The sequence below is a fragment of the Aythya ferina genome (genome assembly GCF_964211825.1).
Source record: "Aythya ferina genome assembly, chromosome: 11".
Classification (NCBI taxonomy): domain Eukaryota; kingdom Metazoa; phylum Chordata; class Aves; order Anseriformes; family Anatidae; genus Aythya; species Aythya ferina.
This window is the reverse complement of record NC_140307.1, coordinates 9,547,220-9,574,381: the sequence shown is the minus strand read 5'-3', so window position 1 is coordinate 9,574,381 and position 27,162 is coordinate 9,547,220. Positions and strand designations below refer to the sequence as shown.

The 27,162-nt window shown below is 38.1% G+C and overlaps 1 protein-coding gene and 1 long non-coding RNA gene across 4 annotated transcripts in view; both read left to right on the top strand.

Moving 5' to 3' along the window:
• Positions 1-7,406, top strand: part of EFL1 (elongation factor like GTPase 1) — a 72,185-nt gene extending 64,779 nt beyond the window's left edge. For all 3 annotated transcript variants that reach the window (XM_084532081.1, XM_084532080.1, XM_084532082.1), the window contains exon 20: positions 6,857-7,406. In XM_084532081.1, coding sequence (XP_084388207.1) covers positions 6,857-7,045 — 189 coding nt within the window. In that variant the 3' untranslated portion in view covers positions 7,046-7,406. The remainder of the gene's footprint in view (positions 1-6,856) is intronic.
• Positions 7,407-23,964: 16,558 nt separating this feature from the next.
• LOC311442569 lies at positions 23,965-26,669 on the top strand. The gene is made up of 3 exons (XR_014696754.1): positions 23,965-24,043; positions 25,240-25,439; positions 26,448-26,669. It is a non-coding gene; the product is annotated as an uncharacterized lncRNA (long non-coding RNA).
• Positions 26,670-27,162: the final 493 nt, after the last annotated feature.

Below are 27,162 nucleotides of genomic sequence, written 5' to 3'. Positions count from 1 at the left end.
AGGCCCTGGAGAAAGGTGAAAGAAGGACTGTAGGTAATAAATGATAAGAACATGATGCAGTCTGAATCACTGGAAGTCTTATATTGTGAATTTTAATTCATTCATTCCTAATTGTACAGCACAAAGTAGAAGATAGGGGCTTAATACAGAAGTTGCCAGGTGCAACTTTTAGGCCTGCATTAAACAGGAAGCAGGCTGAAGTAATGAGAGATGCTAAGAATCTGTGAGCCTCTACTAGGTATGAATTGTGACTTTACTTTGTGTGCAAGTATCGGCTTCCTCATGTAAATGAATTCTAGCAGTAACCTGGAACCTTTCAAATACGAAAAAGTCTTTATGTTAACCAGAGCATCTGAAGCTAATTAAATAGTAAATAAAAGTGGTAGTGGTGTAGCTTTAAATTTCCTTTTCAATACACGTCTTAAGTAATAGGAAAAAAAATGTATCAGTAAAACCACAGATCTCCTTTTTTCCTTCCACTGCTACTGACTGAAGTCAAGGCTAAAGCTCAGCTGTCACTGAATGAGACACAAACAGGGATGATGCTCTTGAGCCAAAATAAACTAGCATGAGTTTATTTTAAAACTAAATGTGTAAATATTCATTATTACAGTATTTATTGAAAGTTGTGATGTCATATCTGACTTCATGCACTTTAAGGCCTAGGCCATGCCCTTTCAATATTGTCAATGAAATCTCTGAGTTCTTCTGAAATAATTCTCGATGCTCATGTTGCTTTGTAGGGAATCTGCACACCTTATACAATCCTGTAGGTTAAATGTTTAAAGCCTGACTGTAAGTTACTCCATATTCCCTTAAGCATCCTTTCTCTAAAGGAAAGCTAAATGTTGCAGATCTGATGTTTTTTGGATTTTTAAAACTTTTGCAAGATAAAGATATTTAAGATATATAAGATATATTTAAGATATTTAAGTTATATAAGATATTTAAGTTATATAAGATATTTAAGTTATATAAGATATTTATTTCAAATTAATTGAAATTAATTTTTGTATTGAATATATACCTTTCCTCTCTAATTGTATTTTTTTCAAAAACATATAGTTTACAATCAAGATCTTTTGAGAATAATACAAGGAATACACGGAGAAATAAAATTGGGAGACTTTGTCAAGTTGTGCAGTGAGCAATCTATTTTCACTTTTTTTTTTAAATGCTTTTATAAAGTTATACATAATCTTGAGAAAATGTATTTGTGTTTGATATATAAGTTGATGTATAGTGATGCAAAATGGCAACGTTCTTCTGTGAAGCTAAGATATGAGTACAAGACAGTCAAATAATTGGTAAAGAGGGAGGCTGAAAATGAATTGCTTTTGTTTTGTTTCTTTCAGGATATGGTATAGAGATTAGCTATTTATAAAATGGACAGGCTGGTACACAAAGTATTTGGTATAATACGAAAATTTGTGTTTTAACAACATAACTGTGACTTTTTATTTTCAGAACATCTATGTGTAGGTGCTTCTGTAAAATTCTTTAGCATATTGTAGATATTTCTCCTCCCACCCTTTGCCACTCTAGTCCTCTTCTCCAGCATGATGTTTTGTGCAAGTGTTCCAGGTGCTGAGCACTTCCCACAGCTTCTCAGTGCTCCTAGGTAGGAAAGGAGGTGATGCCCGCTTCCCACTGTGATGAAATGGGTGCAGCAGCATGGAGAAGCTGAATTTGCTCAGTCTTGCTGGGTGTCCTTCCTGGAATTCTCTGTTCTGGAAGCTCACTGCCAATACCCAAACTTATCTTGCACCGTGTTGCTATGTGCAGTGCAAAAGCACTTCTACAGCACTACCCAGGTTGTTACCAAAAGCTTAGTTTGGAGGTGACAGTTTTTCAAGGTCATGTTTCACATAAACCTCTGCAAATTTCTGCCATTTTACCTGAAAGGTAGAGGAAATTTCTGTTTGACAGGACTATTCCAGACATCTAAACTACATGCCTGGGTACTGCTTTAATTGTACAGCGTTTCCCGTTATTAAGTGCTGGACACCATTTGAACGGTCAATGCTCTTGAAGCCTTGAAGTATCTTTCTAGGATTGGTTTTTCTAAAGCAGAAAGGATCCTGATACACTGATACATACTCTCTGAAACTGTGCGTAGTAGTTATTTTGAAGTTGTTTTTGAAAAACAGCTTCTGGCATAAAGTTTTCCTGGCATGCAAAGGGCTGTCCATCATAGTGTCCAAGAACACTGAATTTCGTAGTTCTTGTGCTTTCTTACTAAGTGGTTCACACCAGCCATAATGTTACTTGCTAGTCTTAAAATCTTCATTGGACAGTGCGAGACTGCTCTTTGAATTCATGGTCCAACTAAAGCATTTTCAGTGTCTATGCTATTTTGCTAAAAGGAATTTTCTGTCCTCATCAAGCAGTAAGGACCAGTAGGGGAAGTGCTACTAGGAACATGGCTGTGTTCCCAGATCTGTCTGACCTTTTGGATGACCTAGGCAGATCCTGTCTGTTTGCCTTTGATGCTTCTCTCAACCTTGTTTTGCGTAATTAGTCTGCCTTAGGCAGAGGCTGTTTCATAGGATCGTTTTGTGAAATACACTAGACAATGGGACCCAGATCACTATTGGAACCATCTGGGTGCCACTAAAATGCAAACAATAAATCATCCTCAAATTAAGGCTTAAAATTTCAAGTCCTCTTGAATTGCAAGTAATTTGTTCTAACTCAAATCTTATTGAAAAGTTTGATAAATTTACATAATCATTTGCAGAACTTAGTACACACCATATTGTCTTTCAGTATTAAAATAGTACTCATACTGTTAGCATTTCTATGAGTTAATTATTACAGGTATTCAGATTATGTTTGAAAAAGATACAGACGTGCATTGTTTGAATATTTAGCATGTAGGTTCTTAGGCAAAAAGGAAAATGACAGCTGTTTAGCCTGTTTCTCTGCATGCTGTTACTAAACAAGTCTTATGAGACTTCATTGTTTGGGTGTGTTAGTTTGAATAGAAGTGATATTTAATGAAACATTATTCAGAATGATTTCTTTTTCTCAAGAATACCTTTACATTTACATTATTTGAAGTAATCTAATCTTCTTTTAAAATACCTAATCCCAGTTGACTTCTTTGTAAGCACTGTGTTATTTATACCTAGAATTAGCTCTTAGTTCTGCAGCGAGCTCTGGAACGCATTCTTCAGGATGCATTTTACTGACTTTTCTTCTCCTTTTCTGCTTTGGTTCTGTGGAGTTTCCAGGATCCACGGTAAATGCTTTCTGTTAGATGGCTATATCATTTTCCAGAAGGATCGGTGCATGTAGAATCTGATTGTTTAGGACTCTATCCAGATGAGAACTGTCATGGATTCCAGAATCTCCTTACATGGTTCCCATGAATACAAACAATAGTTCAGTGGTTAAAAAGCTTCATGGTTCTGATTCCAGGAAGCCCAGACCCACCAGTCTGACAGCCACTATTGTAAGCAAATTGATGTCAATTCTCTTGGAGGATTATATGGATTTTTTTATTTATTTATTTTGCTTCTGCTTTCAGTGTATTAGCAGAGTGTGGGGAATGATGGATGCCACCTGCTATGTGCATCTGCTTTGATCCATTAATGTTATGTGAATAGAAGAAGGACAATCTAGTCTTGTGCCCTCACCTTCACTTACAGAATTGGAACTTCCAAAAAAGAAAACTTCCTACTTTTTTTTTTTGGTCACTGTGTCAATAATATGTCTGTGTAATTACATTAGAGTTCTGTTAACATGGATATTTGCTGACTTCTTAAAGGAGATGCACAGCTGATGCTTCAAGTTCCAGCTGAGTCAGTAGATCTGGCTTTGTCTTTCTCTTTAATTACCACAGTGTTAACTACAAATAATATGTTCCTAATTGACCACATCTTCTGCAATATGTCTACACCATTCAGTTGGGCAGGATCCTCATAAATAGAAATTCTCAAAAGTTTCTGTAACTTGCTCCAGAAGCAGTAAGTAATGCATAAGTTGTTTACACATGCTGAGGCACAAAAGTAGCTGCTGGAGGTAGTGATGTGGCTTTCAAAACCTAATTTAAGTCTCTTTCCAGTGCTGCTCTGCATAATGCAGTGGTACGAGGTTCACTCAGGATTCGGTACCCCAGCACTGCAGTAAATTTACAGGTTTATCCATTAGTTGCTAAATTTTATGTACAGAGCCTCCAGTTATCTCAGAATTCCTGAGAGCTAGAGATAATCACAGAATTGGAGGGGTTGGAAGGGACCTCGAAAGATCATCCGGTCCAACCCCCCTGCCAAAGCAGGTTCCTTAGAGCAGGCTGCCCAGGTAGGCATCCAGACAGACCTTAACTATCTTCAGAGAAGGAGACTCCACAACCTCCCTGGGCAGCCTGTTCCAGTGCTCCGTCACCCTCACCATGAAGAAATTCTTTCGCATGTTGGTGCAGAGCTTCCTGTGCTCTATCTTGTGACCATTACTCCTTGTCCTGTCCCCACAAACCACTGAAATGAGGTTGGCCAAATCCCTGTCTCCCACACCCCAGGTATTTATACACATTGGTGAGGTCCTCTCTCAGTCTTCTTTTCTCCAGGCTGAACAGACCCAGGTCTCTCAGCCTTTCCTCATAAGGAAGATGCTCCAGTGAATAATTGCTTTCAGTGAAAGAAATATCCAGTATAAAACTTAAGTTAACATCAGTAGAACAAGTCTTTTGTAAATTAATGAAAGAGCCAGTCTGTTAAACCTACGGATTTTCTTAAGCATCTATCACTACAGTATCTAAATATTTATAGGTAGCTTAGACTTGTAAGTTCAGTCCTTTTTGGACTTCTCTTTCGCATTCATTCTTCAAGAACCACCATTTCTCTCTGAGCATAATCTGTGTATGGTAGATTTCTTGTTAAAGCAAAAGAACTTCATCAGAGGGGATAGTAACAGCCTTTTAAGTTGTTAGAGTTTGTAGCTGTGTGATCTCCCCCAGCAGTGTGTTCTGGAGTGCATCCATGGAGTATGAATCACTTTTTCTCATTTGTGTGCTTTGTCTTGAACTTGGAAATTTTTGTTTGTTCAGCTCTTTAGACAGGTTGTGCATGGGGAAGTCTTTGGTATTTTTCCAGCACCATGATGATTAAGTATGAATGTCACTACAACCTGATCAAGTCAACATGCAATCTGTGCCCAGAAGTTGGTGGCAGGGGAGGGTTATGACACACAACAATAGTTTTCCCTGTCCCTTTTCTTTATTTCAAGTGTATAAAGTAATGGTAAAACTTTCAAGCTCTCAAAAGGGGAGCAATTTCTTTTAATGATATATTCTGTCAAGGAATCACCTTTAAGTTTCTAGGCATTGGTTAAATGTCCCTTAATAGGGCATCAGAATGGGTATGACTCAGGCAGATTCTTCTATGGTTAGACAGTCCTTATTTTTATGTTAAAAATAAATGTAAAAACCTAACTTTGGAAACCAAAGTTTCACAGCATTTATTTCTGAGCTCTGCTTGCTTTGGTTTTCAGCCAGACAACCCGATGCATGTTTATTTACCACCTAGATAAATGAGATTGCATATCTCTTTTTTCATGTAAATGATATCCCATTTAAGTTACCAGGATTATGTATATACTTCACAAATTAGAACTTTTTTTAGGGGCTTAACATACTGTTCTGAAAGATTGAACCTACAATATTCCCTAATAAAAAATAACCATCTTCTAGCATAGACATTTTCCTAACTTTCCATAAAATGTGATTTCTCTGATTGTACTAGGTGTTATTTAGCATTTCAGGTATTAAAATAGGACTTGACAATTTGACGTTTATAAGGAAATTCTCCATCTTAATCCATTAATTTTATTTTTTTAATTCTTTCTTTCCTGGTTTGTGTTACTTAAATAGACTAAGAAATTTTGCTTGGCTTGAAATAGCATATGGCAATTAAAAGTATTTGTCAAAAGAAAAGGTTTGTAACGCTGGAAGAAGTTTATAACACTAAGTTGATAGTTTAGGGTAGTTTTTATCCTTTTTACTTTTTAATGTTAGTGCTAATATATTTCAGAAATGATCATGGTGTGTTGTCCTCAGTTATTGTCATAACTATCACTGTTCTCACAGTAGTTAATATTTACCTGCATTCGTTTTCCCATGAGGATTTGTTTAAGAAATGGATGCAGTGTTGTCTTTGTTTTCTTAGTAAAATGATATTACCTGTAACTGCAGCTAGTGAGAAAATCTACGGTCATTTAAGTGAAATAACTACTTTTGAAAATAACTAGATGTTTGGCATACTCTACGGTAGTCTGAGAAGTGCAGGGTATATAGGATGAACTGGAATAAAGATTTGTCCAATCATTCCCTGATCACGTTAGATCTGAAATCTCTTCTAGCTGAGGGCCCTTGAGATATTAAGCTGCAAGAACAGCTCTGTAAAAGACAGAAACAATGATTTTAAGCCATCTGTCCATTTTGTAGGGTGTGAAGAACATAGGACACAGAAATGAGCAGAAACCTTCAGTTCTTATAAATTCTGATAAGATCATAGTGACATAATATTCTAAATAAGAAATTCTTTCCTGGAAGCTGATAATTTTCTGAGCACGAGTTGGTGTTGTTTGCTGACTGGCAATTAAACTTGTTTTTAAAAAATTTGTACACAGATAAATGCAACCAAATTTCAAAAGCTATCATATTCTTCCTGTGCAAATACTACATAGTGTTTCTAGCTCTTGTTTTCAGCTTAAGTAGCTAATAGGCTTTCCAGAAAACTCTACCTCCTCTACTTTCACGTTGTATACTTTAGAGATTAAAATTACTTGAAATGTACTAGTAAACCTTTGTTTTGTCTTACATTACTTTTTTTTTTTTCCTTCTCTCTTTCTACAGATTATTTCAAGTGACCCGTTCTGGGTACCAACCACCGAGGAAGAATATTTGCACTTTGGGGAAAAGGCAGACTCTGAGAACCAGGCCCGCAAATACATGAATGCAGTAAGAAAGCGAAAGGGACTTTATGTGGAAGAAAAAATTGTGGAGCATGCTGAAAAGCAAAGAACTCTCAGTAGGAATAAGTAGCTGCGTCTGCTTCCTTTCCCTCCTGACTCAGCTAAGTGCGTGTGGATAATTTTCTATGCAGCAGATTCAAAATTCCATCTGGACTTGTTCTTTACGCCAGTTTTCTTACACATGATAATGTCCGTAGCTTATGTTTTGAAAAACGTAAGCCTTTCCAACTTTTATACAGAGAAGATAGTTTATTTATTTAAATAAAGCCTAGGTATGTTCCTTGGAATTGGTCTCAATTTTTAGAACTTTCTGCCCTGTTGCTGTCACGGGATTAGGAACTCCCAATTTAATTTGTTTCTGATTTATCAGATGTAATTGCATTTAAAGTTGGTTAGCTAGTCTGTTGCAAATAAACTATGCAATAAATTTAGCTTCTTAATGTTTTTGACTCTTTTTAAAATTGATTTTCATTTCTATAATGTATTCGTTGCTCAAAAGTACTTTCCATAGTTACCTGTGTGCAAACAGATGTAAGCCTACCAGGAGTTTTACTCTGTTCCTCATGTAAACAGTCATCTAAATCAGGTGATGCTCTCTCTGCTCCCAGGTTGTAGCAATGCATCTTCTTTAAACCAGAAGGCAAAAATAGTACACATGGAAAACTAAGCACTGCAAACCAGGCAAGGTTTTTCTTTTTTACCCTCCTTAGAAAAACATTGTGTAAAAAAGTTTACATGATTATCCTAAGCTGGGAGCTGCTGTCTCTAACTAGGCACACAGCTATCCCTGCCAATCCTGTTTTGGTGTTTACACACGCTTTGCAGAAGTTTCTACCCGTTCATCCTGTTGTGTTGAATTCAGTGAAGGGAAACACTTGCAAAAACATACAAAATGTCTTGCTGTTTGCAGGTGTCTAGGATGCAGAAGTCTCCAGAATGATTCAGACCAACAGTAACAGGAAAAAAAGTCCTGAAAGGATGTAAGTTTTAGTTAAGAAAAATGGACAGAAGAGAAACATGGTGCATGAACTATCTTCTCATTTGGCTGTTTTGAATTGTAAAAGGAAAGGACTGAAGAGATAGGTGTCTTTGAAGAGTTTCTGATACTTGGATAAATGAATGGGTAATTAAGTCCTCGAGTCTTGTGCTGACTGACTTTGTGCTATATCTTGTGTTTACTATTGGCAAAGTGTTCTGTTTCAGCTAACCATGTAAACAGGCTGTTCTTTTCTTTCTAGAATATAACCACTTCTTTAATTTGTGATGCTGTGCATTCCTTTAGCACCAACTTGGCCTTTCTGAATAAATATTCTGTGTGTGTCAATTAATGCAGTAGGCAGAAGTTAACTCCTATCAGTTTTGCTCCTTATGGGAAAGGAAACTGTTACTTGTTTTGCAAGTAGAATGATTCTGAATGCTTAGCTTTTATTTTAAATAGCAGCTTTTTTTTTTTTTTTTCCATTTTGTTTGCTTTCATTATGGAAATGTTTCCTTTTAAAACTGTGCTTATGAATTATTCAAGCAAATGATATTTGCCTTCCTTAGAAGGTTGTTCCATACATTGTTGTTCTGCAAGGGGTATGTCTGCACAGCAGCCCTATTAGAGCTCGTACAAATATACTTAGGTAGTTTGGGCATTGCCAGCTGTATATCCATGGAAGGCATTATAACTGCCTGCAGAAACTGCTTAAGACATAAATAAATGTTTGTGTAATGAGATCTTGGCTACTTACAGCTACACTGCTAGCTGAATCCAAGATACAGTTAGGGATGTCTGGCCTCCAGTCAGAAGGGTGCTTACATATTAAGTAGCTCTTCAGAGCTGGGTAGGCTGCTCATTGTTGTGACTGTATACTTGTTAACTGTAATCTACTATACTTGTGTAAACAGAAAGAGTATTAACATAGATTTTAAAAGGTTTAGCTTTCATATTTGGTTATGTCATATTTTCAGATTTTCTTTCAGATTGCATCTCAAACAGCATGAAGATAGGGTTGCAACATGCTGAATTAATTCTTGTTATTTATAAAGATGGAAAGCTCCGCTAACTAGCAGAAGAAAATCAATCTGCAAGTGCTAGATCTGTTTTCTTCAGTAATGGCTTCTAGTGCAAAGATAATCTAATTGCTTACATACAATGAATCTCTAACTATATATAGCTGTTTTTTGTCTCACTTTCTTATATATACATAACTGTATGACATAATTTTGGAAAATGTCTGCAAAGCAAGATAAATAACTTGCTGATGGAGCAAGCCATGGAAAGGCTGAATAGAGAGGTAGCCATGATATCATTTCATTTTCCAGTGCCAGTTTTATTGCTAAGTATAATACATATTTAAAGTGAGTGTACACAGCTTTTAAAATACTTTATTTGTATAAATGTTTAGTATATTTTTAACTTAAAAAAAAAAGTCACTCTTCATGTGATTTGACTCTGTTGAATTTACTAGAATCAAAGCTCCTTACAACCGATAATTTACAAAAGCACCAATAAACTTCTAAGTGGTAATATATATTTTAGAATGATAATTATTCATTGGGCAGATACTCCAAATGATTCTACTTTGTAGAAAGAAAAGACGAAGAAGGAAAAAAAAAAAAAAGCAAACAATAAAACAACAGAAGAGCAGAATCTTTATTTCTCCAGGGGGAGAAAAATGAAGACTAAGCTGTGGCCAGCAAGCTCCTTCCTGTTTTCTCTGCCTGTGCCCCTTTTCTCTCGTTGCTTTAAGGATCTTAATTTTCTTGAGTGCTAATAATTTAGGTGATTGACCAACTTTTTCCACAGAATTTTCTTTTCTTTCAACAAATTTATCATACGTTTTAAAGCAGGAGTCCAAAGGAGAAATCAAAGTGTAACTGGAACGTTGTGCTGCATCTTCTTTCCTATTACCCTTCAGTTTAGGCCTTCAGCTGCACCTTCAACAGTACTGTTAATGAGGATGGAGACAACAGACATGCAAAATATTTTTGAACCAAAACAAAATTCCCAAATTAAGTCTGAATACAATATCTCAAATTTCTGCTAACTTTACAAACTAACCTTTTCTTGATTGAGACACTAATATTTGGAAGCTTATTCTATGGTAAATGGAATGTGGCACTCATTCACAGTCAGCAGCTATGCTAACAAGGAGAGAGAACCATGCAATATTTGAACTGTATACTGTAGTTTTGATTAAAGAAAAATTTTAGTACGAGAGAGTAGTTTTGGTTATAAGTGATTTTGGAATGCTTATTACATCAAATGCTTAATTTAATAGCAGAGAGGTCCTGGCAAAATTCTTCAACTCCAAGGGTCTACTCTTTTGGGTTGTAACTCTTTATAGTTTGGGATTGGTTAAGCATTCACAATTTAAAATGTCTTTTACATTCCTCCCAATGCTTTTCTGGGCATACTGTTGGGTTAAAATGCATGAGGAAAGCCCTAAATCTCTGGAAAAGTAGTGAACAACACAGTTTAAGTACCTTACAGTATTCTTGAATACTCCCACTAGCATAAGAGAAAAATCATGAGTGTATCGGAGCAAGGAGCCGCCTGTTTGTGCAACTAGTTGAGACTCATGAAGATGAAGAACCTCAGCTTTTGCTGAGTGCTGCTTGTTCTTTTGTTTCCACGCAGGGGTGAGGGGAATAAATATCTCCAATATAAATGAGAGACTGGACATCAGTTTCCTTCTCTTGCTTTATTCAGGTGGTGAATATCTGGAACTTGGCAATTTTGTGAGTAAAGAACCTCTCTTGATTGGACAGGTACTTCTTAAATGTCTGAAACCTTTTTTCCTTTATAAACTTAGTGCCAAACAAGTACCATTTACACTTAAGAAGCTTGTGGATCTGCTTAAACCTTCCATGGTGTGACTTGGCAGATGAACTGGAGCTGGGAATTCAGGTGACTTTTTTTCTTGGCCTTCATCGTATCAACTTAAGTTCTGTGGCAGGATATCTTGAAGTCTTGTTCTTGTTTTATTTTTTTTTATTTCTATTTTAGTTTGGTTTAAAAGTCCTGTATAGAGTTTTTCTGAACTTCTTCCCAGTTTTCTTCATAAGCAGAGGGGCACAAGCTGTTTTTATGAAAAGCTGAGGCCATTTCCACAGCCTTAACTCAATCTTCTTGGGATTTTGTGGAGGTGGGATCCAAAAAACTTGGAGAAACATTGGTAGAATGTGATGTAGAATCTCTGATTTTAGACCTTGCACAGGTATGTCTCAAATTTGCTAATATCTGAGATTTTGCTTCTTTAGTACAGTCCTGAGAAGGAAAGCAGTGTGTTAACTTCAGATGTCTGTGCAGGCCTGGCTGACTTAACTGGTGCTTAGAAAAAAGTTTATATGCAACATAAAACATTTACATGTAAATACCATTTTGATGTAGCAATATTTCTGAATTTTGGTCTCTATTTGATGTGGCTTGGTCATATTCTTCGTTGTGAGTATGTGCTTGTTTGGATCTATATGAAAAGTAGATAAGATAAAAATGAATATTAATTTTTGTAGTTTATATTAATACATTGAACTGAAAAGTTTGGAGGTACTGGTCTTTACAGCTGTATCATTCCATGATTATAAAACTCTTGCAAAGCATGACTAACAGGAGGAGAAAATAGATACCATAAAGTGGTGTGGTTTGGGCTGTTTGGCAAAGACTTTTCTGTTTCAACAGATGCTGTTTTCCTACAGGAGCTTTATTTATTTATTTTTAATTTATCTTTCCTCCCCCTCTACTAATTCCTCCTCCTTTGCTTCCTATTTTACCAGGGATCTAACTCCATAAACTCCCCTCCCCCTCAGATTCTTTAGAGGAATATTTTTATTATTGATTTACTTATTTTTGCTGAAACCATTCATCTTTCTAAAGACTTGCTCATTCTAGAATTTGAACAAAAAAAAAAAAAAAGGGGAAGCAAGGAAGCAAAATTTCAGTTGTGTTTTCACGTTTGCTTTTTTGATGGCCATGTAAAAGGATTGTCTTTCACCCTTCAAAAAGTGCTATGTCTCATTGTTCTCCAGTGATATTCCTAGGTGCATTTTTTCCCCCTTAGAAAAGCTGCTGGTGTAAAAGGCTAACAATAAATAATGATCTACACAGCAGCAAAAACAGGCATTTGTCAAAAGAATCTGTAGCCTTTTTAAACTCTGCTTTTCCTACATGTTCACAAACACGTTTGCTATCCCCTGAGAGGGAGGGAAATTCAGTAATGTTATGCTACTTTTTGTGAAGTGGACACAAAGCACAGCTAAAATATGCATCTTCTCGAGAGGAATTACAAATGGGAGGCAGATTGATCATCATCACCAATTCAGTGCTGGCTTTTTTCCCATCTGTGGAAAGCTCTTTCCAGAATTTTCATATGGTTCTTTTACACTGTAATAAATTAAGTCAGGTAATGAATAAATCGCTCTTGTTTCATTGCTTTCTGAATGATTTATGCCAGTGTAAACTGCTACCCTGGAGTATAATGCCATTTGTTTTGCTGTAGCACAAGTCTTAAGAGGTCTTAAGTCTGGGGCTTCAGTGATGACTCCAATGACAGTCATGAGCACCACTGTCCCCTCTGCCATATTGTCCTGCAGGCAATAATTTCCTGCTCCCTCATGCTTCATTAAAAAAAAAAAAAAACAACAACAATAACAACAACAACAAAAAAACGGAAACTTAAGGTAAAAAGAAGGCTGCAGAGGAGCAAAAGGAATTTTGGAGAGTGTTAGCACAGAACAGCCTCCTAACGAGGTGCACCCTATGAATGCAATTTGTTGCTGTATTGAGGACTTCGAACAATTTGAGGGGGGTGTTCAGCTGTCTTGTGACTATAAGGAAATGGTTTGGAATGGTCACTGTGCGATGCAAGCTGAAGTGCTGTCTGTAGAGGAACTGTAAGAAGGTTGATCATGATGAAAAGGCAGGTTTAGTCATGATTAAAAAGGACTTAAACTCCATGGCAGCATCAGGAGGTCCACTTCTTTGCCACAGGTGAAAGCAGCATAACTTTTTGGGCTAGATTTAATGCCTGAGTGCTCTGAGATCTTAATCCTACTTGGTGCAAAGGGGAGCATGCAAAGTCAATGTCAGGCATGTAGGAGTAGGGACTGAGATGACATAAATAAATCATAGTATGTGTGATACAAAACAGCAGTTTCTGGTTGCCTCTAATGTATGTTTGAACACAAGTCCTTATTTTTTATTTTTCTAATGCTCCTTTACATGATGAGTTTACAGCAATCCACCTAACTCCAGAGACTGATTTATTTGCTCAGTGACACAGATGTATCCAGAGCCAACTGGTGCTGTAATACACTAACAGGTGATGGAGATGCTATGGAGCATACTTGAAGCTAATTGTTTGCTGTCTTTGTTCTCTTGTCATGGTAGCATTTACCTTTAGGAGGTCAAGAGAATGGCTCTTCAGAAAAAACTGGCATTGCTTCAGGGAGTGAGTGACTGACAGAAGGAGCTGTGTAAGTGGCAGCTGAAGCTGCACTTCCCCTGGAGACTAGGCACAGTATGTTCATGACAAGTGCTGCTATCACTAGTCTGGGGATTGAAAGCTGATCCTATTCAGGAACCCAAGTCTTCTCCTTGTAATGTTGCTGTCGTGTAGTATGAACAGCTTAGGAAGGTTATTTTAAATTAACCTTCCTGTAATAAAACAATGTCTAGTCTGTTCCTATCACATCCAACATTGTAAGCATCAAGGCCAGTGAGTAATTCAACTGCAGTTGGTGTGAGAGGGAAAAGCTAAGGCTAGAGAATAAATGTAAAAATGCTGTGAAAAACGTCACATTGCACTTACATGGGTGCCTTTATAGTAACTATATTAATTGCATTATCGGATTGCATTGCTCCTCTACAAGTGCTCAGTAACAAATAGTGTACAAGCAAGCTGTATGAAAAGACAGGCTGCCCTGACAGGCAGAATGAAATTGCCAGTCAGGGCATGCCTTCTGTGCCATCTTGCCTTTGTGAAGGAAAGCACGAAGAAACAACCTCTGTAGCTTTTTCCTCTGTCTCTCTTGCTGTCCTGTGGATTTCCTAGCAACTCCTTGATTGTAGCAGGCTCATCATTTAAGGAAGAGTGCTGCATTCCCAGCAGCAGCAATTCCCTGGGTTCCAGTTTACTTACTGCATTGAAAGCAGCTCTGTGTAACCTTGTTAAGCCTTTTCTGCTGGGACCCAGCAGTGTATCATAACTTCTGTTAAATCTTTGCTTCTGGGACAGGTGAAGTCTACAGAACTAAAGAGTATCTACGTGCAAGGAACTTTGAAGAGATGTTCTCAGATCCCCATGCTGCATGAGAGTGGGAAGCACAGGGTCAGGGAATTACAGAGCTTCCTCTTGTCTTCTGTAAGAGAATGCTATAAGGGAAACTAAAATTTTCTTTCTAATAGCTCTCTTTCAGTTGAGCACCTCGAAGCTGAATATTGCTAGGAGCATGAAACTTGGGCTAGAAGAGTTTAGGCCTTAGGAGAGGGAATAAATAAAGTAACTGTCCTGCTTTCTGATAGCTGCTACTTGTGCTTGAGCTTATCAACGCCATTTCTTCCAAGCCAAACAGAAGTTGCTAAAACAGTGCTTGACAAAGGAAAATATTTAACTGTGTAGACAAGAGAGGTGATGACTGACATACTGGACTCTGCAAGCACTAGAACAAAAGCAGGTAACATTTCTCTGGACAGAAAGACTGAAGCTGTAGATTTCCTCATAGCTGACTGAAAAAATTGGCAAATGGCTGCATCTTCTGAACATATCTGAAGGGTGAAGTAACTTTAAGGTTCCCTTGCTTTTGTTGTATAAACAGTTTTAGTATTGATATTAGCAGTTTGAACTTGAGCAATGTCACTGTCATATGATGTGTGATTCACCCGTAGACAATCAAGAGAGAAGTTACCAGTTCATACTTTTGGCCATGTTAACCCAAGAGACAGTATTTCCATTTAGCAGGCAGCCAAAGGAAAACAGAGGCCAAAAGAGCTGGAATTCAGTGAAGCTGGATATTAGCTTTAACCTGGGTTGGGAGAAAAGTGAAAGAACAACAAAAGAACTAAGGAACTGTTTGGTGAAGAAAATCATACACACTCCCAGTTGCACTGTTAGCAAATTTTCAGACAGCCTTTGGTATTCTGTGTGACTGGCATAACATTTGCATTAGTGTGGCAAGTTGCCTCTGTGGAAGGTGCGCCCTCCTTTGTGACCGATTACATGGAAGTGCGGTGTGTGATACAGCCTAACTTTCATTTTTAATACATACAGATTGAGGTTTAGGACCAGAGTCTCATTTTGGGTAAATCATTGTGGTTTCTGTGACTTCTGCTGAGTCCTATTTTGATTTCTGCCAGATGAGGAGCTGGTTTTTGTGCCACTTTTTGTGTCACTTTTTCACTTGACTTGCAAAGTAACAGGTATTTGTGGTGGTGATAGCAGAGCCTTTTGTCTTTATAGTTGTGTTTTTTTCTTTACTGGAGAGCAGCAATATGTCTGCAGGCTTGTGAGCACTCCTATAAATAGCAAGCTACTGTGCATAAGGAGACTGTTACTGTTGCCAGCTACATGTTTTTATGACAAATCTTGTGATATTTTGTTTTTCCTAAAAACCTCAGGTCTTGCATTTCATCAGAATCTCTGTTTTCATTAAAAAAAAAAAAAAAAAAAAAAAAAAGAAAAAGGTTTCCAGCTTGATGTTGGCATCAAATTAGAGGAAAACATGAAAATGTTTGCAGATTCACCATGATGGCAGAAAAAAACAAATGCATACGAGAACCCTCAAATATACTATTTTGCTTTAAAAGCAACAAACAAAAAGTCCCAAACCACTAAGCAAATGAAAGACCTGTGGTTTTGAAGGACAGACTCTTAATGTCTGTGTTGTGGTCTTTTACTGTAACTCTAAAAGTGACTTTTGTAATACTTTTTATAAATGATTTAATTTATTTATGTTTCATTGCAGATAAGCTTCTTGCAGAATCCTTACTTAAAAAGAAAAAATGTTGAATCCTTTTGAAACTTTGGTCGCTTTATAAAACAGAGAACTGCTAATAGTCCCTGAACAGATGCCTTTTTTCCTTAGATTTAATTCTTGATTTGAGTCTGCATGTTCCAAAGCAGAAGGGCTGGAGGCTGACAGTAAATCTTGTGCTAAAATATTGAGCTGTTGGGGGTAGGGAGGGGAATGATGGCCTTGGTTTTTTACTCCTTGTAGGATGTCTGCTGAGTTACTCCTGCTTTTTATCAGGGTAAGTGTTCAAAGAATAGTTGATTGTTTTATTTTTTATGCCTTGGGTTTTCTTTTATAGACTTCAGGAAACAAAAAGGCACACCACCACAACTCCTTTAGCTTCTTGCTTGCCTCAGAGCAGACAAACAAGCATGTTTATACTGTGCTTTTACTGGAGAAGTCAGTGCAAATTCTGTCAATCCAAGTGCTTACGCTAAATCTTTGGGTGACTTAGGCAAGTGATACTGAATGAACCTACAAAATGGACTGGAGCTTTCCTTCTTTCACTGGTTCTTATGAATCAGCCTTTCTTTGCTCAGTAAGAGAAAAAAGACTTGATACTTCAGTCTTGCACAATACCATCATCCAGCCTTTTAACATAAGTGACAAAAATGACAAATTATGTTTGATATTTCAGATGTAAAATTTGAAATTCAATATTTCAGATCAGCTTTAACCATCCTGAATAAGTAATGAAGGGCAACAAATCACAGTGTAAGCTTCTAACTCTGCATCTGTTGACAATAAATGCTGTTGTAGGTGCAGCAGTAATCAGGGACAAAAGATAGAGAGACGGTTACTGGAGAAAAGGGCAAACTTAAGTTTTGAAAATTGTGCAACCAGAAGTAACATTATAGCAGAGAAAATAAGAATTTGGAAGATTCAAAGGCCTTGCTATAACAAATATTATTTTGGAAAAGTTGATGGAGTTGTTACAGAAAAGGTTTTCAAAAATGATTTTCTGATAGGGATTGAGATCCTGCAACTTTTGTTATTTCCAAATCAAAGGATATTTTCCATAACTTCAAGCTACGTTGATTTTATTATTCCCTAGAAAACATTTTCATTTTTAGATTCATGACAATGTAAGAGGTAACTGTGGATTTAAACAAATCTTTTGAATCATAGGTGTAATTTCAGTGTTTCAAAGCAAAGCTCGGGACTTCCTCTATTGTGGCATATTTCTTCTTCCGATGCTGTGTCAAACCTCTTGGTGATGATATTTATCCCTGGCTGAAAATGACACTCCCAAATAGCATCCTCCTTTTCCTTTGAGGTATAAAAATAGGGGAGAATATCCCAGGAACTCATCAAGTTATCAAAAAATGTGTTTTCTCTTTTGCTTGAGCCCTGGCAAATGTCTTTTTGAACACTGCATAATTCACTGTACAATGTTTTTTAAAAAGCTAAATACATACTTGTGGGAAGTGAAATGAATGATTTGTGGATTGTGCAGCAGAGGAGGAACTGATGGCAAAATCTGGGGTGTTTTTTCTAGGCTGATTGCTCAGGGATGTATTATAATATCTAATCAGAAGTAATTACCGGTTTATGCAGCATTAACTGATAAAGCCTTCCATACATAGACCTTGTTGTGTCCCTCAGGGCAGGATGGTTCTTCAGTGGACCACATTCCCGAGATCAACTGATAGGGCTGCGTGCATCATTCACCTTCACCCACACAGAGGATCTGCAAGGTGAGCAAACATTTAACTACATTGTGAGACGAGTCCGAAACTGCATTTCCACTAAAGCAACAGCCTTGGTGTTTTTTTTTTGTGTGTGTGTGTGTGTTTATTTTTTAATTTATTTGTTGGGTTTTATTTTTTGTTTGTTTGTTTTTAGAGGTTATCCTTGCCTTCTGGAAGGAATACCCAGGGGCAACATATTGCACAGAGGAGTCTCTTTTCTCATGACTTCCAACACAACTGTATTAATCAGTAAGGAAGGACTTGATTTTAGAAACTCCATAGGCTATACTGGGATATTGTGATGGCATCAGGTGGGAATAGCTGTGAATCATGCCTACCACCTAGAGGAGCATTTCCTGGAAACTCAGAATGCGTCACAGAATTTTGTCAGGCAAAAGTGTTAGAGTTTTGGTACAGGGCAAATGGAAGGAGGATGAGTGTTGAAGCTAAGTGATGCAGGCGTTCAGAGGTAGATCTAATTTTACTGATGTATATAAAAAGAAAATAATAAGTTAATAACTCCTTTTCTAAAGAATGTTTTGAAAACTGAGGAAGTCCTTCCCCACAGCTGTAAGATGCATTTAAATCACCCAGCGGAAGCAACGATCTATATTCATGTAAATGTGTTTTGATGTCCTCTTAGAAAGTTTAAATGAAACACCCACATCCAGGAAGCGAGTTAGCTCATGCGGGAACGCAACTGCAGTTCTTTATTAAATGGCCTATGTAGGACTTCTTTTTCACTTCAGAAGCACTGAACTTTGGCAATTCATATTTATCTGAGATGAAAGAGGCAAGCTAACAATTGAATGCTTATAACTTCTAAATAAGAGGAGACCTCATTACATATTAACCATTTTTACAAACTGTCTTAATTTGAGGAAGTTGATAAACTGTTGATTCTTGTTGCAGATGATTAGCATCACTCCCTGTTCTGGGGACACAGTTTTTCTTTTCACCACAGCACAACCACCACCTCCCTCCATGTCTGTAGGAGAAACTCAGCCAATAGGATTCTGTGTAAACCACTTTGGGAGTAACAAAAATGTGGATCTTTACTTAGCTAAGTGTAAACTTGTGCAATTCTGTTGTCTTGGTAGCTAACATTATTTAGCCAATGTTGTAGCTTTGTTAAGTCAATGAAGCTAAACTATTCTGCTTGAAATATTCTGCTATGAAAATCAATAGGGGATTTTACTATTTAGACTGATTTGTATCTTCACCAGCCTGTGGAATTTCAGTGCAGGGAAAAGATTTATTTTAAATCTTGCATAAAGGTTCAAAAGCAATTTTTCCTTTTCTAGTGAGTCCCATTATTTTGTTCCATGTAGGTACCAGTGCTTCGATTTGAAATGGAATGGTTTGAAATGAAATGATTTGAAATGAAATTTGAAATGTGCTTTCTGTTCAAATTTACATATGTTTAACATATTTTCTTTGTAATGCTTTAGCAGAAATAAATGGATCAGGACCTTTGCATAGTAAGCTTTTTCATGAGTGAAGCTCAAGAGCAAAGTCTACAGCACTCTACTGTATTACGTTGGAAAAAGTGCTGCCTCAGTAGCTTTTATCTAATGCTCAGCATAGTCTTTACGTGTAGGTTTGCTTGATTATTGCTCCTTGGAGCAGATGAGTATATGGAATGATCTCATTCTATTGTTAAGATAATTTGTCTTTGGGGATTCTGACCTTCTTCACATTTCAATGACATCACCCTTTTTACAGACTGTAAATCAGTAATGTTGACTCCCGGCCTTGCTAATAAAACCTGCAGAAATATACCGTAGGATGCAACATGCTTATGTTAATATTGTTAGATATGCAACTACCTTAGCTGCTCAAAACAACACTTTAAAGATAATAAATTGGGATACATATAGCCACACCTAATGTTTCTGACGTGCCTGTTATATGCCACTGTACCCATGTGGTACAAACATCCAGTAACTTAGGTGTTTTCTTCTAATTTTGTGATCAAAATAGCTTTATTAATTAGCCTGAAGTACAGCAACAAAGATAAACTCTTCTTCACAATCACCAACTTTTAAATTTCAGAGCAAAAAATCAAAATGTATCAGTTTACTTACAGCAAATGTCCTTCATTTATAGAGAAAGCCAATCTTATGTGAACCAACCAACAGGTTTTTCTCATTTAACACCGCATATTTCCAGTGGAGCAAATGGTGCTTTTCCATTCTTGCAAATGGTTCTTTCAAAATTCTTCTGAATGGTGCATAGCAGTTTCTTTAGTAAATACTTTGATGTGGTCATCCAGGGTATTGCAAGTAGCAAAAAGCTCCAGTTTTTGAGTCTGAAGAACTGAATTTTCCTGCCACAGCCTGTAACTGGGTTGAAGCAAAGAAAGCCTTTTTCCTCTGTTGCTCCTTCCCTGTGCTGGCCTGTGTGTCTTCAGGGCGTTACTGCTTTTCTCTGTTATTGGTCTTAAATTTTAGTGTCTAATTAATGCCTCATATAACTGTGCTAAAATCCAAATCCAAACCAGTGTCTTCACACTGATTTTCATATGGTAACTTTTAGTCTTTTTCCTGCTTTTTCAGTTTCCTGTTTTGTTGTAAGGCTTTTGACATGCAACAGGAAGAGAAAACTGTCCATAGGAAGACCTTATGGCAAGGTACCTATGCTGCTGGACAGTTTGGGAACTGGTGGAAGAGCATAGATGCTACTTTTGACCATTTTTATATTGATGTCATTTGAGGCTGACATGTCCTTTTTGGCTTATTAGTATGATCTGTGTCCTGTCCTAAATTAAAGGTAAAATGGACAAAAAAAGGCTGCCTGGCAGTAACTGCCAATGTGTACAGTGATATATAAATACAATTTCTGTGAAGTTCCTGTCTCTGGGTTCAGTTTGCACAGGAAAAAACGAAGTTCATAAGCCCTGCATTTTTGTACAAAGCTAATTGCAATTGAAATAACCACATCTTCACTTGAAGTTATGTATCAGTTCCAGGTCCAGAGATTCTATAAATGTTTTTAAAAACTTTGCTGGACAGAAGTGAGATTCACTTGTAGAAATGATTAGGTTTGTCCCCTTTTCCTTTCCTCCTTCCAGCACGTTTCTTTTTCTCTTTGCCTCTTTTGCTTTAATTCTTTTTAATTCTTATTTTCCTGGGAAGCCCCAGAACTGTTGAACATCCTGCAGTCTTCCTTGTCTTTTGACAAGGGCCCCTCGCTACAAGAAGGGCATCGAGGTGCTTGAGCGGGTGCAGAGAAGGGCGACGAAGCTGGTGAGGGGCCTGGAGAACAAGTCCTACGAGGAGCGGCTGAGGGAGCTGGGCTTGTTCAGCCTGGAGAAGAGGAGGCTCAGGGGTGACCTTATTGCTCTTTACAGATACCTTAAAGGAGGCTGTAGAGAGGTGGGGGTTGGCCTGTTCTCCCACGTGCGTGGTGACAGGACGAGGGGGAATGGGCTTAAGTTGAGCCAGGGGAGTTTTAGGTTAGATGTTAGGAAGAACTTCTTTACAGAAAGGGTTGTGAGGCATTGGAACAGGCTGCCCAGGGAAGTGGTGGAGTCACCATCCCTGGAAGTCTTCAAAAGACGCTTAGATGTACAGCTTAGGGATATGGTTTAGTGGAGGGCTGTTAGCGTTAGGTTGGAGGTTGGACTCGATGACCTTGAGGTCTCTTCCAACCTAGAAAATTCTGTGATTCTGTGACTTTTTCCAACCAGCCGGTGCACACTGTTTCGATAGCTATTTTATTTAACAGTACTCCCCTGATCTAAAACTAAACCTGAAATCATCATCCCACACTTCAGTGTCATTCTTCAAGTTACTTGCTCAAAGAATTCTTTTCCACATAAGAGTCCAAGGGAGGTATATGCCATGTTAAACTTTTTTTTCTGTTTTAAAGGAAATGTCAATAACAGCCAAGTTACTGACAGACAAATGAGACTGTCTTCATATATCCAGACATTTCATTCAGAATTACATTTCATCTCATAGCTGTGTTTAAAATGGTCTATGCAGTTTCCGTTTCTTTGTGTACAGAATTATGGGCTGTAGACAGCGACTTCTGGGCCTTTTAGAGCTGCTGTTCAGAAGGTAAATGGGAGAGAAATATTCTGGAAAAAGGAACCCAACCATAATCTGTGTTGTGCTCTTTTTGCATTTTCCAGCTGGTTTTGCTTCTAACCTTTAACGTTCCTCATGGGACGTTGATGCAAATCTGCATTCACTTTTTTTCCTCTTTGTGTATAATACACAAGACCTAAAGGAAAGCAATAATTTTCAGTATTAGGAAATGTGGCTTGGTGTCCCTGTCCCCAGTGTAAACGTGTGCATTTAAATATGAATGAAAGTGGGCCAGCATCGCCTTGTAGCTGAGGCACAGACTGCCTGTTCTTTCTGGTTGAAGTACTGTATGTTGTCAGCTTTTTTTTTTCGTTTGCTGAACAACACCTACCATATGGGCTGAGCTTCAGCCAGTCAACTACTAAATTACAAACACTCTTTTGACTGTAAATTGAATGGAAAAGGATGACAGTTATTGCTTTCCTCCTGTGGCCCCACCACAAGAGCACCTGCAGTCAAAAGCTGGCATTCATGCTCTGAAAGGCACCACATGCTTCTATTGTTAGCCGAACAGTGTCTAACCTTGGCTTTGCTTACCCGGCTCCTATCGCAGTGAGAAGATTACAAAGATAAGAGCCTCGCTTTTGAACACAAGCTCACTTACAGACATGTCTCAGCACTTATCCACAGTATTTTGTTGCCACTGAAGGAAGCGCAGCTACGCTTAGGAAGATGGCTATCTCTGGTATCCTTCACAGAGCAGTCTGTGACTTAGGCACGTTTACCTTATTTATTTTGAAGTTCGTTATGAAATTGTAACTGCTGTCTCTGAAAGCGTCAAAGCAGCTGGTTCGGCTCACTTGCAGGATTACCTGGTTTTCCAGCCTGAATGCCAGAATGGTTTTTTTGTTTTGTTTTGTTTTGTTTTGTTGTGGGTTTTTTGTTTGTTTGTTTTTTTTTGTTTGTTTGTTTGTTTGTTTTTGTTTTGTTTTTTTAACATGGAAAGGTAGTGCGGGATGTGACCATCTCTGCATCCCTGGGGCAGGTTTGAACCAGAAGCCACACAAAAGTGTGCAAAGAGGATTTGAGCGGGGAGTGATGTCTGATGAACTGGGCAATCCATGAAGGGAGACAGCTGCTAAGCCAAGAGAGCTTCCTCGTTCCCCGGTCCGCAGTGTGACAGCTGAGCTGGGGAGCAGGCCGTGAGCAGCCTGCAGCTGCTGCTGTCAAGGGCCCACCAGCCCTTGTGTTCTAGGAAGGCTGGTGAATCCGTCATCTGCTACATCCATTAACTCTTCCTTTCCTAAATATGTATGTGTTGTTGTTGAACTAGTCACAATGTTTATTCAGTCTGCAATTTTAAAATTATTGGAAGGAGTGGGTGGCTTATTAATTAGGGCATTTTCTTTTATCTTCAGTGGCCTAAAGCTATGCGTCTGGCTAAGGTATTAGTGTTTTTGTTGAGCTCCCCAGTGGATTGGTAGATGCATTACACATTTGCCTTATGGCTTTTATTCAAAGGCTCCTTAAAGTTCAATGCCTACAACCATAAACTCTGCTCTTGGATTACTAGAGGGTAGTCATTAGGTCAAGGCTGAGTGCACTGAAGAGAGTATCCAGTCCTAAGGAATTTATGAGGTGACCAAATAACATTCAGAATGTTAATTTACAGTTACTGCTTCTGACTTAAAACTGTACCTATGGAGGCCTTAAATATTTCTGCCAACATTAAAGCCTCTAATAGTTAAACACAACCAAATAATTCTAACATTAAGTCAGCTGTGCAATTCTGATAATTATCTGACAGCATATAACATCAAATAGGTCGTGTATTTTTATACATCGTATGGTGTAGTCGCCCTTCTCCCCAAAAGTGAGCATTAGCTGTTCATCCCTGGTTTCTCTTCCAGACCTGGACCTTCTTTTAGCATTCAGGTGTATAACAACCGTAACTAACATGTCTGGAAATTAATTCCCAGTAGTTATTAAGCTCAGAATATGAAAATTAAATGTCTTTTATGGTGTTTTTTTTTTTTTAGTATATTCATTTGGGCCCTTGTTTACTATGGTCTGTGCAGTTTTGAACATTAATACCCCAGGTTTTCATTACCTGTACCATTTACTAATATTTAGTCTTCACTCTTTCTTTGTTAGTGACTCTAAACATTTTATAGATAAAGCAGGCATATGAGCAATGCTTGTTAATTTTCAATAAAACATCTAGGTTTGTTATTATTGTTGTTATTTTTTGTGTTATTTAAAACAGGTTTGGAAACATGCTGTGGCATAGCTGGCAACTGGAAATCTTGTAAGCTGTTTCACAGCTAATGTTGCACCTTGTCTCTCATGGTGAGCCTGTTTTTCACATCTTCTCTAGATTCTTCAAAAGTACTTTAAATGTGGCACATCATCTAGGAAGACAAGTCCAAGTTTGGGATAGCAATACAATCGTTTATATTTTAAGCTGCACTTACATTGCTAACTTTTCAGTGTATTCTTCCTGACAGTTTCTCCATGAGTATCTCCAAAATATATTGACTGACAACACTCCAACTGTTTTTTCTTCTGGTGCCCTGCACAAAAACTCCTTTTTTGAATTATATGGGAAGGTGAATTGTTGCAAAAATGTCTTCAGTGTTCATCTACATAACATTGTAGAGAGGATAGGGGATGAAGAGCAGGGAGATAAGGTATGGGATTGTGCAGAGGTAAACGTGTACAGGAGAGTGTGAAAATTTTCCGATGTGGATAAAATGCATGTCTTCACTTCTGCTTTTCTCCAGCACCCGTTGCCCTAGTCCATACCCACAGAATCACAAAATGGTTAAGGTTGGAAGAGACCTGGAGGTCATCTTGTCCACCCCCCTGCTCAACCAGGGACACCCAGAGCAGGTTGCCCAGGACCAGCTGTGGTCAGGTTTTGAATATCTTAAGGACACCTCCCTGACAGATCCGTGCATTCGCATGCCCGTTCTTGCTAGAATTGCCAAAATCTTTCAGAAAGGAGATTTCTACAGAGAGACATTCTAAGACCTGGTGGACCACAGAAGGTTTTTCATGCCAGTTTTGACTATAATTTAAAATTTCACTTAAAAATATATATATGTGTGTGGAGTGGGGGAACAGAATTCCTAAATAAACAGCAAAATGTACATTTTGGGAGAAAAGCATGTATAAATGTACATCTGTTAGGCTTGATCACACCTACAAACAAGTTTCTCCTGTACAAGGACTTCTTAAACCTTAGAAATTCTTTCAAACATGCAAGTAGATTCAGAAATTCATAATTCTTCTGGAATCAGATGCTTAAAGAGTGATATTTGTTTCTTAAACACACTCCAGATACAATATTATGAAGGACAAATTCCGTTCCTACCTGCTGTCTTTTGATAAACTCAATGTGAGCTCTTATAAAATATGCTCATTCTGGATTTGTGTTTGCTCAGAAGTGTTTTGGAGTTAAATTCATTTTTCATGAGTCATGTGTTACCATCACTTACCTTAAGTCAAGCAGCTGCTTTTATATCCTGTTTTTCTTTTGCTAGCTCTGTGCCTGGTATGGGACTTGTTGCTGCAGTCATTCTGCTTCGGACATGCCAGTTACACAGAGAAAGGGATAGGTGTTGCTTCTTTTGGACTGTGTGAAAGTGGTGCTGGCAGCACAGAGAGACATGAGCTGAAGTAACTTTCTTCCTTTAGAAGAATAAAAATTTGAAAATAATAAAGATCTGGATTGCATCTAGAGGTAAGGTGAATTTTCTTCATAATCTAAAATATGAATCCTTGCTTCTTCCTTCTCCTAAATTCTAGAAAATCTGATTTGCCTTTGATTATGGTTGGACTGAGTTTTTTTAAAGAAAAAAAAAATTAAATGGGTGGTTTCTTCGATATGCTGAAAGAAAATAAATATATTCAAAAGGGTTGAGTATTTAACCCCAGGGAAGTGCTAAAGGAAAGCTAGACAAATTCTTTTACTGATTTCACAAACCCCTTGAGGGACAAGTTCAGCAGAGTTTCCCCATTCACTTTACTGACACTTATAGTAATCACAGAGTTCTCTAAGCTCCTGTCAGGGCTGGTCTGTGGAGAAGAGTTACACAGAAAGAGTCATGCAATCACAGGAGCTGAAAGTCAGAAGGATACCAATGCATGCTCTGCTGCCTTGGGAGGAGGGGAAAAAACCCTAAACCTCTAGCAAGTTACACCCACACTGACGATTCCCAGAAGGCTTTGCTTTTATTTCTGCTTGTTCTTGGGGAGGATTCTCCTGCCTTTCAGTCATCAGCCTCTGAACAGTTTTCTTCTCTGGCCTCCCCAAAACAACTCTCAGGGAATTATAGCAAATAAGTGAGTAGCCCACAAAAGTCCATCACCTAGCAAAACCCTCTAGGATCTCCTATTTTAACCAGATGTTACCTCCATCACCCAACTCACAATGACAAATATTTCCTCAATATTTTTTTTAAGGTGTAAAATACAGAGCTAGAAGAAACACTAAGAGGTTAATGAAATCATTTGTATTTTCTGTCTGGTTGGCACAGTGCAACCCAGCCAGGAGCTATCCCTGACTTAATGCTTCAAATAACCTCCTGCAGTTTTCTGTTATGAAACAGACCTGATCTTGGAAAGAAAGAGTGATTTGATAAAGAAGATGGCATGGGAGGCTCTAACCCACCACGTTTCATAATGGGATGTCAATAACCTACCAGTGACACCATTGTTTCCTCAACTCTCTTCCCTTTTGTGTTTACAGCATTTCTCCTGACAGCTGAGAAGGAACAAATTTCCAAGGGCTCAATTTTTTTTTCAGAAGCACCCAGAAGTCTGGCACCTTAGCCTGACCCTGTAAGTCTGCAAAACTGTCCTGGAAATTAAATGGAAACAGACTCTCACTTGAGAGTCCAGCTCCCTCCTACTCCTGGTTGGGCCAGAAACACTGTGAGAACAGGCAGATTTCCTACCAGCATTCTGGCACCTTCCTATCCAATCCCAGCCAAAACCAGAAAGTGTTTAAAAAAAAAATCTATAGGAAGTAGGTGGAGGGGAGAGCACTTGATATTTTTAAAAGCCAAATCTTTTCTGACTTTTGAGAAGAGAGTTTTGGGTCAGTTACTTCATCTGACTGGTTCTTCTACTCCTCTCCTAATTCCCGTGTTTACTGCAGAGCTTTGTAGCTTCCTTCTTCTGGTCCCCTTGGTTATCTGGGTTGGCATGGTGCCTCGGTTCTGCTTCCCTTCCTCCTCATGCACCTTCATGTCCCCAGCCACTGCATCCTGCAAAAGCAAGTCTTAATTCTTCACACACTTCTGGGGATATCCAGCTACTGAGACACACCCTTTGCTGACTGTTGTGCTCAACCCTCACTCCTTTGCCTTCAGTTTGGCCTGTGGTTTTGGGTTTCCCTCTTTTTTTTTTTTTTTTTTTTTTCGTTTTGGCTGCCCTGAAGTGCATAAAGAGCTGCTGACAAC